At 48.6% G+C, this 14,733-nt stretch overlaps 2 protein-coding genes and 2 non-coding genes across 4 annotated transcripts; 3 read left to right on the top strand and 1 right to left on the bottom strand.

The window, feature by feature from the left end:
• Positions 1 to 4,599: 4,599 nt before the first annotated feature.
• On the top strand, positions 4,600 to 4,899 carry BX661DRAFT_137055 (uncharacterized protein; the record flags this gene model as incomplete). Its single annotated transcript, XM_051532687.1, has 1 exon — positions 4,600 to 4,899. A coding segment is annotated over one exon (300 nt), but the record flags the coding sequence as incomplete, so codon positions are not given.
• Positions 4,900 to 11,087: 6,188 nt separating this feature from the next.
• Positions 11,088 to 11,159, top strand: BX661DRAFT_t172. The gene has a single exon. It is a non-coding gene; the product is annotated as a tRNA-His (tRNA).
• A 1,079-nt stretch (positions 11,160 to 12,238) lies between these two features.
• Positions 12,239 to 12,310, bottom strand: BX661DRAFT_t171. Its single transcript has one exon. It is a non-coding gene; the product is annotated as a tRNA-His (tRNA).
• A 2,247-nt stretch (positions 12,311 to 14,557) lies between these two features.
• Positions 14,558 to 14,731, top strand: BX661DRAFT_137757 (ATP synthase subunit alpha; the record flags this gene model as incomplete). The annotated part of the gene is made up of 1 exon (XM_051532704.1): positions 14,558 to 14,731. A coding segment is annotated over one exon (174 nt), but the record flags the coding sequence as incomplete, so codon positions are not given.
• Between the last annotated feature and the right edge of the window lie 2 nt (positions 14,732 to 14,733).

Raw genomic sequence — 14,733 nt, 5'->3', positions numbered from 1 at the left:
CCTAATGGCACTCACTGTGTCTTCGTTTTTATTTGCATAAACCCATCCAAACAATTCAAATATCTGATATACTTTTTTATGTGTTTGCGCACAACAACAACAACAACAATGAAAAAAGAATGAGAATGATCTGTGCTGCCTACGGATGGATCTGGAGCTGCTGCATCAGCATCCATGCGTACATGAGCATAGTTGCTGAAGCCACGGTGGCGACCATCAGTGGCCACTTATGTTGAAGCGCCAAGTTGCGCGCCTTCTGAGCCGAATTGGTGAGGTCAATAACCCCGGCCATCCGATTAATCCTCCCGCCCTCGGCCGACGAATCAACATTGCCAGCCAAGGGATGGCACCCGTTTCTGACCGCAGGCAGCAGGCTCTCGAACGCCATCGGCCTCGCCGGATCCAGCCGCCTCCACGTTGCCTCGTATGTGTTGACGGCAGAAAACTTGGGCAGAATAATCTGCCCCATGTGTTGCAGCTTGGCCGGCGGAAACTCAATCTGCATGTAATATGAGTCCTCGATAATCGCGTGCCAATTGCGAATGCGGCCCGGCAGCTTGACGAGCCCAGTATGAATGATGGCAAAGTCCCTGTCGTAGGCGAGAATGTCCTCTTCGTTGCGCTTGAGCATTGCCGCTGCCATGTAGATAACTTGCATTGGCGGCATGGTGATGAGAAAGTCGTAGATGCGGCAGATATCCTGGAACTCATCTAGATCATGCGCGAACCACGTCAGCACCCAGCTGATAGCGAAGAACGCGGGCACATCGAGCTCAGTCAGCAATGCGTGGAGCTTGGGGCTTGTTGTTTCGAGCAGCGAGTAGAGAAGGTTTAGCTGTTTGAGGACCAGGTCTAGGTCGCTGGACATGGCGTCGCGCATGAGGAATAGGGATACCATTTTGGCGGCCTCAATAGCTGGTCTCTCACTGCCGAACACGCTGAGGAATGTCAGGGAGAGCTCGTGGAAGCCCTGATAGTAGCTTAGCCACGGGTAGTTGCGCAGAACCGCCCGCACAACCTCGCCCAACTGCCCCTGTCGCCGCTTTGCCGCTGATGCATCGCGCCTGTACTCGGGCGACTGTGGAAGGCCCGTCCGCGGAATATCCAGTGCCAGCTGGCCCTCGTCTGGATGCGGTACTGTGCGGTTGCCGGCATCAGTCAATGATCTAAAATTAAGCAGTAGTGGCCTAAAAACGAGCATGTACATTTAAACCTTGGGGTTTTTTTCTTCGTAGCTGCGTTGTCTTTTTTCAAAGAGGATGTTTGTTTGTGCTGTTGTGCTTCTTTACCATGCTCGGCGTCGCAGCCGTATTGTCTGGAATCCATCGCCGGTGCGTGCCAGCAGTTTGAGTGTTGTCAAGTCGCGGTTTGATATGGCCTGGGAGATGCGCTTGGCCCGCGTCAGGGGCTTTCCGGCGCTGCTGTGCGTGGCTGTGGCTGTGTTTGGTTGCCTTTGGTTCTTCCGGCGCCGTGGCTGTTGAGAGTCACTTTGCATTTCGAATTGAGAGTGTCAAAAAGGCTGTAAAAGGCTGGCGTCGTTCAAATAAAAACTAAAGAATAGATAGCTGCATAAGTGATATTAAAAAGGGGGATGCGACTTTGCTGCACGTCAGCATCTCCGAACTTGAATTTTTTTGGGCGCAAATACTCAAAAAAAAATCAGACTTTTTTCCTCCCATCCTTCAAAACTCGACAACCGAAAAAATGGATTAAAAATTTTTCGTTCCATATTTATCTTTATCCCTTTGGCATTGCAATACTTTTCATTTACTCACGATTTCATAACACCCAAATTCACACACTCAACTTGCAAATGGGCACGGATGTAAGAACCGACAACCCCTCCACTTGTCTCCCTTGCCAATGCGTATACACAACAACAATAGCAGCAGCAGCAACAACAACAACAACAACAACAACAACAACAACAACAAGGTGTGTGCTCTCAATGCTAACATGAACATGCGCATTTACATTCTTATTCGTGTAGTTTGAGAGGCTCATGCAGCTGGCCGATCGCAACAAGGCTGACATTGAGCGCGCAGCACAGGAACGCAAGCGCCTAGCGGGCGCAATATCCAACAAAGACAGAAGCAGCGAGCGCGAGGCAGACGAAAGGCGAAGGAAAAGGCTGGTGGAGGAGCGCATTCAGCAACGCGAGCATGATGAGAACCAAAGGCAGAAGCGCGCAAAAATGGCGCTGGAGAGGCGCAAGCAGGAGAGGGCCGAGGCAGAGAGGGCTGATGAGGCGCAGCGCAAGCAGACACAGCGACAGAAGCAACAGCCCATGCAGCAGCAACAACAGCAAAAGGCGGGATATGCGGGTGGTAGCGGTACCGGTGCGAAGAGCAGCGTGGCCAGAAGGCCTGAGGCCAATTCGGCTGTGGCGGGAGCGAAGAAACCGGCGGAGGCTCAGCCAGTGAGCTTCCAGGAGCTTATGCAGATTGCTGCGCAGAACGCGGCTGCGCCAGCGAAAAGCGCGGACAAGGCGCCGCGGACTGGCGCGCAGCCCGGATTGGGTTCCTCGAGGGCGGCGCCTTTGCCCACCAGGAGCCCGGCTGGCCGTGCTGTTTTGCAGAGTGCCGGGGTTCGGCGAGCCGGCGACCGCAGCCAGTCGCCCAGGAAAGCTGCTTGGGCTCAGTCGCCGACAGACAACAGGAGAGCCCGGTCGCGGTCGCCTGTGGATAGAAGGCAGGCTGCGCCTGCGCAAGGCCGGAGCAGCGCCCCCGGCCTTGCGCACTGCCCTGCTCCAGTCGGCACACAGCATGTGCGACAGCCCCCAAGGCCCACCACAACCTCGCTGACACACAGGATGGTCGCGGGCAAGCGGCGGCCCGCAGTGCGGCATGACCGTGCTGCTGCTGCCCCTGCGTTTGCCGATCCAGCTGTGCCAAGGGCGCCTGGGCGGCTGCCGCCGCAGGAACAACAGCAAACCGTGCGCAAGCCGCCCGAGCGCGAGATTGACCGCTTTGGCGTGCGTTCTGGTGCGAATTTGGCCGCTAGAAGGCCTATGCTACCTGGCCGTGGTGCTTTGCGGGATAGTGTCAGTGGAGCTGCTGAGCGCAGGGCCCAGCCGGGTGCTCTGGCCCCTGCGAGGGCGCGCAGTACCCGGGATGAGCGCGACGCCCGGTCGGTCCGCAGTCCGGTCCCACGTTTGGATGGTCGCGGTGGCCGGCCGTTAGTGCCACCGGCACTGCGTGCTGGCGAAAATAGCAGACCCCGCGGCGGCGATCAGCGTGTACTGCCCAGGAACAACAGCGCCATTGGAAGACCAAACCGTGCTGGTGGTGGTGGTGTGATGCAGAAGCGCAGGCGCGAGGAATACTACGATGATCATGATGATGAGAGCGACTATGACTCGTTGGATGACTTTGTGGTTGATGATGAGGAAGAGGGTGGTACCAGGTATCGAGAGGGGTCGATTCGCAGGATGCTGGGTGTGCAATACAGGGATGTCGATGACGACGATGACGATGGTGATGATATGGAGGTCTCGGCGTCGCAGCTGATGCGGGAAGAGCGTATTAGTGCGAAGATTGGTCGACAGGAGGATGAGGAGGAGGAGAGGCGGCAAGAGGAGGCTGAGCGTGCTCGCAAGCGCCGTGTTCGTGAACGCGAAAGACGGTGATTTTTTTGTTTTATATCTTTATTATTTATTTTTTACTTAACTAATTCACATGGATTTGACTGGGCTCTGCCCACAAGTTTAATGTTTACCGGTAAATGTCTGGGCAAACAAGCATTACGTTTGCTTTTTAGTGTGAATAGATTATTCACCACTTATTCGCTTTACATTTAAATATTCCCTTTCATACTTTGGTAATACAACAAAACACGCAAAAAAATATGTCTTCTGACCAGTCGCGGAGCGCATCTGGCGCAGGATCACCAGCAAACGGATCTATATCCGGAACTAATACCGGAGCTGGAGCCGGAGCTGGAGCTGGAGCTGGAACCGGCACTACCACCACCCCACCCATTGCTTCTTTGAAAAAGAGACCCCGCCTAACAGCCCTGACACCAACCGGCCTGCTGCGACAAAAAAAGCGACGGATAGCAGCAGCCTCCACATCCGCCTCTGCCTCCGGCCCCAGCCCTGCATCCGCAATTGTCTCCACCAATGTAACCTTGACCACTTCCTCTGTTGCCGGTCTTATCCGCAAACCACTCATTCGGACCGGTGCATTCACGCCCACTAAGCCTCGCAATCCCATGTCGAGCATTTCTACGGTTTCCTTGGATAACCTGGTTATACCTATGGGTCCGGAGAAGAAAGCCCGTAGGGGCAGTTTGATGGGCATGTCAGCACCGGGGGATGGTGAGCAGCAGGATGCTGATAAGGGAATGGATGGGAGGAGGAGATCTGGATCTAACACTGGTATGAATTCCAATGACGCACTTTCCTCTTTTTCTGTTTCTGCTGCTGCTGCTAGTAGCGGTGGTGGTGGTGGTGGTGGTGGTGCCGCGGACTATGAGGAATTCGATGACTTGGGAGCAAGCAGCAGCATGGGGGGAGGACCCACCGGTGCCAGTGGTGGTGGTGGTGGTGGTGGTGGTGGGTCAACCAGCGATACCGAAGACTCCATCACTTTGGTGCACCAAAGCAAAGCCGAAATTAAAGAAATGTGGGATCAAATGACAGACAACCAACGACAAAGATACGACGTTTATCGCCGTACTGCACTCAACAAGGGGTCGGTTAAGAAATTGGCTTATCATATATTGAATCAGCAGATATCTTCGACTTTGACCTTTGTGCTGGCTGGGTTCTCAAAGGTCTTTGTTGGCGAGATTGTCGAGAGAGCTGTCCAGCTTAAGGTAGAGCGCGGGGAGGCGGAGGAGGGCCCGTTGAAACCGGAGCATTTGAGAGAAGCATACCGCTTGTACAAGAAGGAGACGCAAACTGGGTCAAGCAGTGGCTTTACCAAACGTCTATTCTAAAAAATAAAAGGTTCTATTATCATTAATAAAAAAATAGTTGGTATTGGAAATTTTATATGCGGAATAATAATAAAAAGCAGTGTATATTGTAATCAAGTCGACTTGATAGCAGGGGTCGAGGTGTTTCTAAAGAACAGAATAGACCCAGCTTCCTCGACGAACTGGCAGTGCTTGTAGGTCTTGTACAGTGAGACCAAAAAGTTGGTGTTGTCGTAGTGATAATGCTTGCCCAGCTTCTTCTTCAGGTGCTTTGTGGCCTCCACTGCATGGTAATGCGGCATCTGCGAGAAAACGTGGTGCGCAACATGTGTGTCATTGATATGATGCAAGCACACATTGAGGGCCCATCCGTAGTCGCGATCAACGGTTGACAGAGCGCCGCGTATAAAGTCCCAGCTGTCATCGTTGTAGTGCGGGACCTTTGCGTCGGTGTGCTGCAAGAACGTAATGGTGACCAGGAAGAAGTTGACAACCAGGTAGGGCCCGCCATAGTAGAAGAACACGGTGGCAGCCGAGTACACATAGCTAAAGTAAGCGAGAACGCTGGCCGTGATCAGAATGCCAACATCGCTGTTGAAAATGTTCCAGTAGTTCTCGGGCTTGAAGAGAACCGAGTTCGGGTTGAAGTGCGAGGCTCCGCGGGCGTACTTGGGCCCGGAGGAGTTACAGAACAAGTACATGGGCCAGCCGAAAAGTGACTGAAGGACAACCTTGAACAGGTGGTATATGGGCGTCTCCTCGAAGATAGAGTCCTCCACCCATGCCGGCGTCGAGGGCTTACCCTCCAGACCACGGTACGCCTTTGTGCGGGGAACGAATACCTCGTCGCGGGTCATGTTGTTGGTGTTCTTGTGGTGCTGTGAGTGCGAGTACTTCCATGAGTAGTATGGGACCAGAAGCGCCGAGTGCAAGACCCAGCCCGTGATGTTGTTGGTGGCTATGTCGGCCGAGAATCCTCCGTGTCCACTATAGTCGATGAAGAACAATCAGATATTTGCATGTTTTTTTGCTTAATTAGCTTGCTTTGTTATAAATAAATGCAAAAACAGGTTGCGGCGCAAGATTTTGGAATGTGAAAGCTGAGCAATGTGAAAAGGGAGGGGATTTTCCAGTTTACTGCCATGTTCCACGAAGCTCTGAAGAAAGAAAAATAGTGTACGTGAATGTTTTTGGTTCGTCGGCATTCAAGAACTAGCCCGCCCACCAAGCGATGAGATATGAGAAAGATAAGCTGGGAAGAGGCGCAGGAGAGTTGCAGAGTCGGATGTCTCCAATATTGATAAAAAAGACAAATGTTATGCACAGAAACGGCAAGAGAAGATCAACCAATTTAAAGTACTAATTCGGGAAGCGGCTATAATTCCCCAGCACATCCTCCCAGCAAAGTCGCACAGCGAGCAATAAATAAAGCGATTAACCCAGCACTACTGCTTCTGCTGTTTTATAATGCAACCGATCTCTTACTGCATCGCACAAGCACTCACAACCACAAATATGCATGATGTGAAAAAAAAAAGTTTCAGAAACTCCCACATCACAAAAAGTGGCTGAACGCCAATGCTTATATAGCATAAATTTTATAACTTACCATTCATGAGCAATGACCCAGATACCAGTACAGACGACACCCTGGCAGATACAGTACGCGATCCAGGCAGGCAAGCGAAGAATCGCAGGAAGCATCGAAATGTGCGAGGCGCAGTAGCATAGGAACGCAACACCGCATAGGTCGTAGAAGATATAGCTGAAGGAGCGCAGGGTATCGCGCTCAAAGCAGTGCTTGGGAATGCAGTCGCGCAGCTCCTTGATGGTAAAGGTGGGAGGCTCAAAGTTCTCCTCCGGATTAACGGTCCCCTTGACGCCCATTTTCTTTTATATATAGTAGAATATAGGTGGATAACCCTGGAATATATATATATAAAAAATATGAATATAAATAATTGAAAAGAAACTGGGTGTGAAGAAAAGAAAGAAAGAGGTGGAGAGAGAGAAAGAGTGTGTGGTTGAAGAAAGCAAGATTTGTATTTTTCAAAGTAAAAATTTTTTTGGTTGTTTGGCGCATCACTGGGGAGTGATTTTTTTTATGGCGCAGAGATGGATGAATAAAGCAGAAAGCCTACGATGCGTTTTGGGGGATCAAGAGAATAACCCACTCCCAGCCATCTCGCTCCTCACGCTATCTCCAAACCGGCCACATCCCCCATCTCTGTATCTCTTGTATCTCTTGTATATCTGTGATAGTCAAGGTGGTAGACAGTGTGCTTGAACCGCACTATCGACTAAGATTGGAAAGCTTACCAAAAGCACTGCATTTTTTCAACTGGCAGCGAAAGTGATGCTGGTCGCGTGCAGTTCAATCAGCCTGCCTTTGTGGACCATCTACGCTGCAAAGGCCGCTGCGGTTGGCCCGGCTGTTCCGTGGCCTTACCACTTGGACAAGAAAGTAAAAATTTTGATTGGATAAAAAAAAGTTTAAAAAATTGCTCTATCATTGGGCCTCACTGGGCCAACGCGCCCATGGGATCCCAGGGCGGCAGCACGACGGCGTCCTGCTTGAGCACGTCCAGTACATGGTCCGGAATGTCGCGCTTCTCCAGCACGATCTGGTAGACAAACTCGTCAAACCAACGGTCAGTCATAATCAGGTAGCCCTTGTTGCCGTAGTCCTCGCCCCAGCTGTTCTCGATCCGCCAGCGCACGGTCTTGTCGTCCTCAATATGCACGCCCGTCAAAACCATCGCGTGCGTCATCAGGCTCTCGCCGTACTGCAGGCGCTCAGCCTTATCCATGTTAAACCCAAAGTTAAACGCAACCTTGTAGTCGTGCAGCTTCGTGTCCATCATGCCCTTGTCGCGCGAGTGGAACTTTCCAACATCGCAGCCGAACCAAACGGGTCGCCCGGCCTTGATGACCTCGGCTGCATAGCGCTTGATGTCCGCGACACCCAAGTTGATGTAGTGCACGTCATCGGCGCCCACCACGTTGCCCAGGTACTTAACCGTGTACTTCTTCATGTACTCGTTGCGCGGATCGTGTATCAGAGACACTGTCTGCGTGCAGTCCTGCTTGACATGGTCGCGGTAAAAGCCCAACGGCGTCAGGTCCCGGAACTCCTTGAACTCCTTGTCCTTGTTGTAGAACGCCCAGTTGAACTTTGTCGGCGGGTGGCCCAAGGAAATGACCATGATGCGGTGGATTTCCTCAAGCATATCGTGCTTGAATGCGCGCAGCTCGTCCTCCTTCTTGCCCTCTGCGTATGCGTTGCGCAGCTTCTTGGCGTAGTCGCGCAGCTTGGCCGTGATGAGCTTGTCCATTTCCCTCGAGTTTGACGTGTGGAATGTCTCTGTGAACGCCTCCTTGGTCACCACGCCATACTTCTCAATCAGTGCAACAAACATATCCCACTGGCCACCGTCACCAACAGGGTCCTTCAAAAGGTACTGCACGACACGCCCGTCGAGATCCTCGTCGAGCGTCTTCAAGACGTTCTCCAGGAACCAGTTGGACTTCTCCATCTTGTCGTAGAAGAAAAGGTACGGCTGCGAGAGCTCCAGCTTTTCCAACTTGTATTCGCTCATCATGCTCTGCCGCAGCATATTGAGCCCGGCAAAAATCCAGCATCGACCACTGACCTTCTGGTTCGTGATCGGTGCGTCGATTGCCAGCTTGTGCGAAAATACTGGTGGGTGTTGGACAACCACATCGCGGTTCTCTAGCGCGTTGCTGTAGGATTCGCGCGAGATTGTCAGCTTAGCCAGTCTGTTCTTGATGTCGGCGTCAAATTCGTCCTTGTAGCTGTCGAGCTGTGACAGGGTTATGCCCTGGGTGCCCTTTTGGATGACCATCGTAGGTGCAGGTGTTTGCTCGGGCTTGTCACTGGTGCTTGCAGTTGTCAGAAAGTGACGCGCGTAGGAAGAAGGAGATGAGTTGGTGTTGCCCAAGCGCAAAATTGTCATGGCAGAATAAGGTGAAATAAGAGCGCGAAATGGCTGTTGGTTCTTGAAGAGACAGACTGTTGTATATAAAGATTTTTTTTGCATAAATCAGAAATAAAAAAGTGAGCGCAATTGTATTCTATTGTATAGTGGAAATTTTCTAACAATGAAAGTAAAAAAGTAGTAAAGTGGAGGAAAGAGAAACGCCGCCAGAGCATCTAGAGCGAGTGACGCGGCGTGGCCGTGTGAACAGAAAAACACAATCAGAATGCTTAAGTGTGTATTCTCTTTACAATTCCAATCACATGGTTGGATTGCTACTATCTGCGGCGAAATCGACGTCCGCAAAATGGCGGCTCCTCACCTGACTCGACTGCTACTGAATTACAGGCCTGACAGCTACAGAAAAAATGGTGGTAACAAGTTTGAAAAATTACGGTGACAACTTTAGTATGAGCGTATAAATTCTCCCATTAATTAATTAATTTGGAGGTGTTTGCTTTCAACATTCCATTCAATCGCAACACTCTACCTGTTGGCATTTCGTAGAAATACGGGTGATCCAGCGCCTTTTGCACTCCAATGCGCTTGCGGGGATCGTACGTGAGCAGCGCGTTCAGCAACAGGATGGTGTTGGTGCTGGCATTGCGCACAGCAACCTTCAAATTGTTGTATTTGTTTTCGGGGAGCCGCATGGACCGCGCCATCGGCAGCTGGCTGAATCCCGGCCATATCCTGTCGCTCGGCGCCCCAATCATGTTGACAATCAGGCGCATCTGCTCAAACTCGCTCTTGCCTGGCATAAACGGACGATGGACCAAAAGCTCGCCCAAAATGCATCCGGCCGACCACATATCGATTGCTGTCGTGTACTCGGTTGATCCGAGAATGAGCTCTGGCGATCGATACCATAGAGTTGCCACCTGTGGTGTCATCGGCTGCTGAGGCTCGTGAAATAGTCGAGCAAGTCCGAAATCAGCAACCTTGAGCTCGCCGTTTTTTGTCAAAAGCAGATTGGGCAGCTTCAGATCTCTATGCACAACAAAATGGTTGTGACAATACTCCATTCCGCACAGCATCTGCTGCACCAAGCTTTTCACCTCGCCGTGCGAAAACGGTGTCGACATGTTGTCCAACAATGTTCCCAGATCGCATTCGCAGTAGTCCATCACCATGAAAATGCTGTCGATTCCGTGGCCAGCTGCAATGTCCACTACATTAACAATGTTTGGATGGTGCAGGCGCTTGAGGATTGCAATTTCCCGGAAGCTGGAAAGCGGCAAACCAGGTGTATTGTCGCTAATGCTCACTCGCATGCGCTTCAGCGCAACTATTTTTTGACTTTTTTTGTGTCGTCCACGGTATACTATTCCGTAGGTTCCTTCGCCGATCCGGTTGATCTTTTCGTAATCGTTAACATCGATGCACGCGCCAAGGAACCCGTTTTGTGGAATGGTTATTGCTTTGCCTGAGAAATCTATAAACGAAGTCGTTTTCTGGTCCATGTGTTTAAAAAATTTTATTAAATAAATGAATGAATGTTTTTAATATAACTCAATAGCAACAACTCGTTAAGCCAGCAACTTTAACAATATCACTTTAGGTGCATGTAATGACATTTTATGCTAATGGGACAGACGAGTGCTAATGACAAGATGTTTTTTATAATAAAAAAAGCATTGCCACTGATGACTACAAAAACGAGTCAAAATATACTTTAATTGACTTTGTTTCATTATGCAAGCCGCACTAATCATATGAAACAAATACAATTGTATGTGGCATACGCGAACCAAGTGCTGAATATAACAATTATCGGCACAATAAAACCAAGCCTGATTAGGGCCAGAGGTATTGATATTTGCTTGAAGCACTCGATTTCGTATGCATTTCATTTTTAACGGGTGTGATGTTTGCACACGCACATTCGTTTTGTGCAGTTTATATATTGTGCACATTCTGCCTAAAGTGGAAGGTTGAACTACATAGCGATGCGCTGTATCGGCTGCAGAATGGTGTGGAGCCAGTAAAACAGCAGAAACATACATTTTTTGTTTATAACCACGTCTGATCCGAACGGCTGCGCCAGTTGTTAGCGTACCCAAAAAAATTGTGGAAAAAGTCCAAGACATATTAATAATGACCTGTATACATCTTAGAAACATAAACTCAGCGTACTTGGTTAACTCAGTTAATAGTCAATCAGCTCAGGCTGTTGTAGTATAGTGGTTAGTACTCCACGTTGTGGCCGTGGTGACCCTGGTTCGATTCCAGGCAACAGCACATTATTTTTGCACTTTTTAGCACTGGATTGCTGAGGTTTTTTTGCATTTTTATTGCGATTGCCCACGCAAAATGTCAAATTGCACATCGTTAACTCCGTATGGTTCCATGTGTATTGATGTTTGGTTACATTTATCTTTATTTTATACTTTTAAAATATATGCAATTTTTTTTGCTATATACATACCCACCAGTTGTAACAAATTAAAAGTATATGTCAACAACTGGTGCTAGTATGTATGTCATTCTGCGGCCAACTGGACTCTGGCTTTAAATATCCAACAACTGCCGGTACCTTGCGCCCCAACTGCTCGGTATAAATGTACTAGCGCGAAAGTGTCTGGATTTTGGTTATCAACCATAACAAAAATGTGGTTTGGCACATTCACATGACGAACCACATTTAGGTACAGCAAAGTTATTGTGTCAATATCTCCGGGAACTGCAGGAGTGTCAGTGTGCCGGTGTAAAGACACCTATGAATATTGAATAGAAAGACCCCGCTGCGGATTGACTCAACGCAAACAGTAACTATTACCTTGCGCGAACTGTCTAATACACGGCGAATGTGGTCAAAATATATTTCGCTGAAAAAACTAGTTCTGAACTAGTCCAAGTATACCTTGGTGCATCTGTGAATCCGAAGTGGCGATTTGTGTTGAGCTACCACTTCTGAGAAACTTGAGATAATATCGCCAATATACCGTTTTTCTAGAATCTGTGGGAACCCATCTATATTTCTAAAGAACATTTGGGCCAGGACAGTTGGGCCAGCTAGCGGCAAGAACAACCGCATAATTATTTATATGAGCACTCAGAAATGTGTTCGGTATTTGCTGAAATATTCCCAGTTGTTTTAAAAAAGTGCAAGAACCAGATAAATTTAAATTTTGCAGTAATACACATATTTTGCGTCTTAAATTGAAATACAATAAATAATATACTATTTATAATAATGTTTGCACGACTCAATTATATTACGGAGTTAACGATGTGCAATTTGACATTTTGCGTGGGCAATCGCAATAAAAATGCAAAAAAACCTCAGCAATCCAGTGCTAAAAAGTGCAAAAATAATGTGCTGTTGCCTGGAATCGAACCAGGGTCACCACGGCCACAACGTGGAGTACTAACCACTATACTACAACAGCCTGAGCTGATTGACTATTAACTGAGTTAACCAAGTACGCTGAGTTTATGTTTCTAAGATGTATACAGGTCATTATTAATATGTCTTGGACTTTTTCCACAATTTTTTTGGGTACGCTAACAACTGGCGCAGCCGTTCGGATCAGACGTGGTTATAAACAAAAATGTATGTTTCTGCTGTTTTACTGGCTCCACACCATTCTGCAGCCGATACAGCGCACCGCTATGTAGTTCAACCTTCCACTTTAGGCAGAATGTGCACAATATATAAACTGCACAAAACGAATGTGCGTGTGCAAACATCACACCCGTTAAAAATGAAATGCATACGAAATCGAGTGCTTCAAGCAAATATCAATACCTCTGGCCCTAATCAGGCTTGGTTTTATTGTGCCGATAATTGTTATATTCAGCACTTGGTTCGCATATGCCACATACGATTACACCTGTGTCAGTCTGTCATATTAGTATTTCTAGTCGTGTCCAAGCTAACAATGTAATCGCTTTCTATTTCCATTTCAATGTTGCCTCTAAGCTTTTAATTTTATAGCTGGTCAATTGCTTTTTTGTATATCGCATGTATTATATTTGTTGACACTCTTCAAAACTTGTTAACATCAATCTTAGACACTCTAAGCATAGTGTAGCGGTTCCGGTGGTATGTTGTTTTGTGGTGAGCCGTGCGCTGCTTCTTTTTCGTAACAGTGAACAGCTTGCCGTCCGGGTGCTCAATCACCGTTGCCTCAATTTTAAATAGACTGGGGTCGACCATGGGTTGTCCCTTAATCGTGTAGTCATGCGATCCAAGCTCTGTAACCTGGTTAAGTGACAGCGAGTCACCAAGCTCCAAGTCCTTGATGCGATCCATCACGATAATATCATTCTGGGTAACTGTAAACGGGCGGCCCTTAATAACAACAGTCGCATAATACTTTTGCTGCTCGCGCAGACGGTTCACAAGCTCAATAGAGTTGGCAGACCAGCTTGCGGCGGTCGCAGTCTTTGCTGCCTCTGTCTGTGTAGTGTAAAGAGCGCGGACCGAGATTCGTGTAAATGCGGTCGCCGTCTTAAGGCTGTTGAACGTGCGCGAGATTCCTGCAAATGCCATGTCTTTATGCTTGTCAGTCTGTTGCTTCAAATGATGCGTATGAGAGTAAAAAAATGCGACAATTAACGGCAAATTGAAACAAGAAAAATAAACTTCTCCAATTTTTTTCGTTGCTACAAAAAAATAAGATAGGCTCTGTGAGATATGTTCTAAGCGAATTGTTTCCATCCACTTGTAAGCCCAGTTGTGATTAAGCCGCAATCGCGATCACGGCAATTACGCGCTGATCAGTATAATTGGCTCTGAGTGGCTCTCGCCAGATTCCATTATCAGTTGTTTGCGGCAAATTTTGAAGTGGGGAAAGGAGGTGCCCGGTTTTCCCGCCATTGCGGCATCTTTTTTAGCATGGGCAGCCTACAAATTTCTTTATCGCGAAGGAGGAAGCAGAGCTATTCTAGTCCTTTCCCCCTGCTTCACTTTTTTCTTTCTTCTTCGCTATTTAACTAGTTTTATTTTTATTTAGAAAAGTATAACAAGGCACCGATTACAGCCTGCCAATTTAACATAATGCTGAAGAACGTTTCCCGCCTTGCTTCCGCCACTCGCGTTCCCGTCGCTCGCGCCATGGTATGTATTTTTATTGCACTATTTATAACACAAAGACGCAATCAGAATTTAGTGCAAAAAAAGTGCTCGCACTGCTACTTGAATTCAACAGATCTAGAACTTTGTTGTCGTAAATTCAAGACCCGGCAGTCAACATGAAATCCAGCTTATCTTGTGCAGCTAGATTCGACAACGCCAATCGAGATAAATTAGCGGTGACTGCTCTTTCCTAAAGTTGCTTATCTATGTCCCACACACTTTTTCTCATATATACACTCAATTATTTATTGTTTGTTTTGGCACTGTCTATTAAATTCCAAGAGCCTATTTGTTTTTTATTGCACTTTAGGTTCGCGCCGCCACCCCCGCTGTGGTCCGCGCCTTTTCGGCCTCGGCCTCCGTCAGCGCTGGTGCCAAGCCCGCTGCCTCCGAGGTTACCTCGATCCTCGAGGACCGCATTCTGGGCGCCGCCAACAAGGTCGACCTCCAGGAGACCGGTCGCGTTCTGTCCGTTGGTGACGGTATTGCTCGCGTCTACGGCCTGAAGAACATCCAGGCTGAGGAGATGGTTGAGTTCTCGAGCGGTGTTCAGGGTATGGCTCTTAACCTTGAGGCTGACAACGTTGGTATTGTCATTTTCGGTAACGATCGTCTCATCAAGGAGGGTGACACTGTCAAGCGTACCGGCTGCATTGTCGATGTCCCTGTCGGTGAGGCCCTTCTTGGCCGTGTTGTTGATGCTCTCGGCAACCCCATTGACGGCAAGGGTCC

The sequence above is a fragment of the Kickxella alabastrina genome (genome assembly GCF_025024165.1).
Source record: "Kickxella alabastrina strain RSA 675 chromosome Unknown BX661scaffold_126, whole genome shotgun sequence".
Classification (NCBI taxonomy): domain Eukaryota; kingdom Fungi; phylum Kickxellomycota; class Kickxellomycetes; order Kickxellales; family Kickxellaceae; genus Kickxella; species Kickxella alabastrina.
The sequence above is the reverse complement of the archived record's forward strand: the minus strand, read 5'-3'. Positions and strand labels throughout refer to the sequence as shown.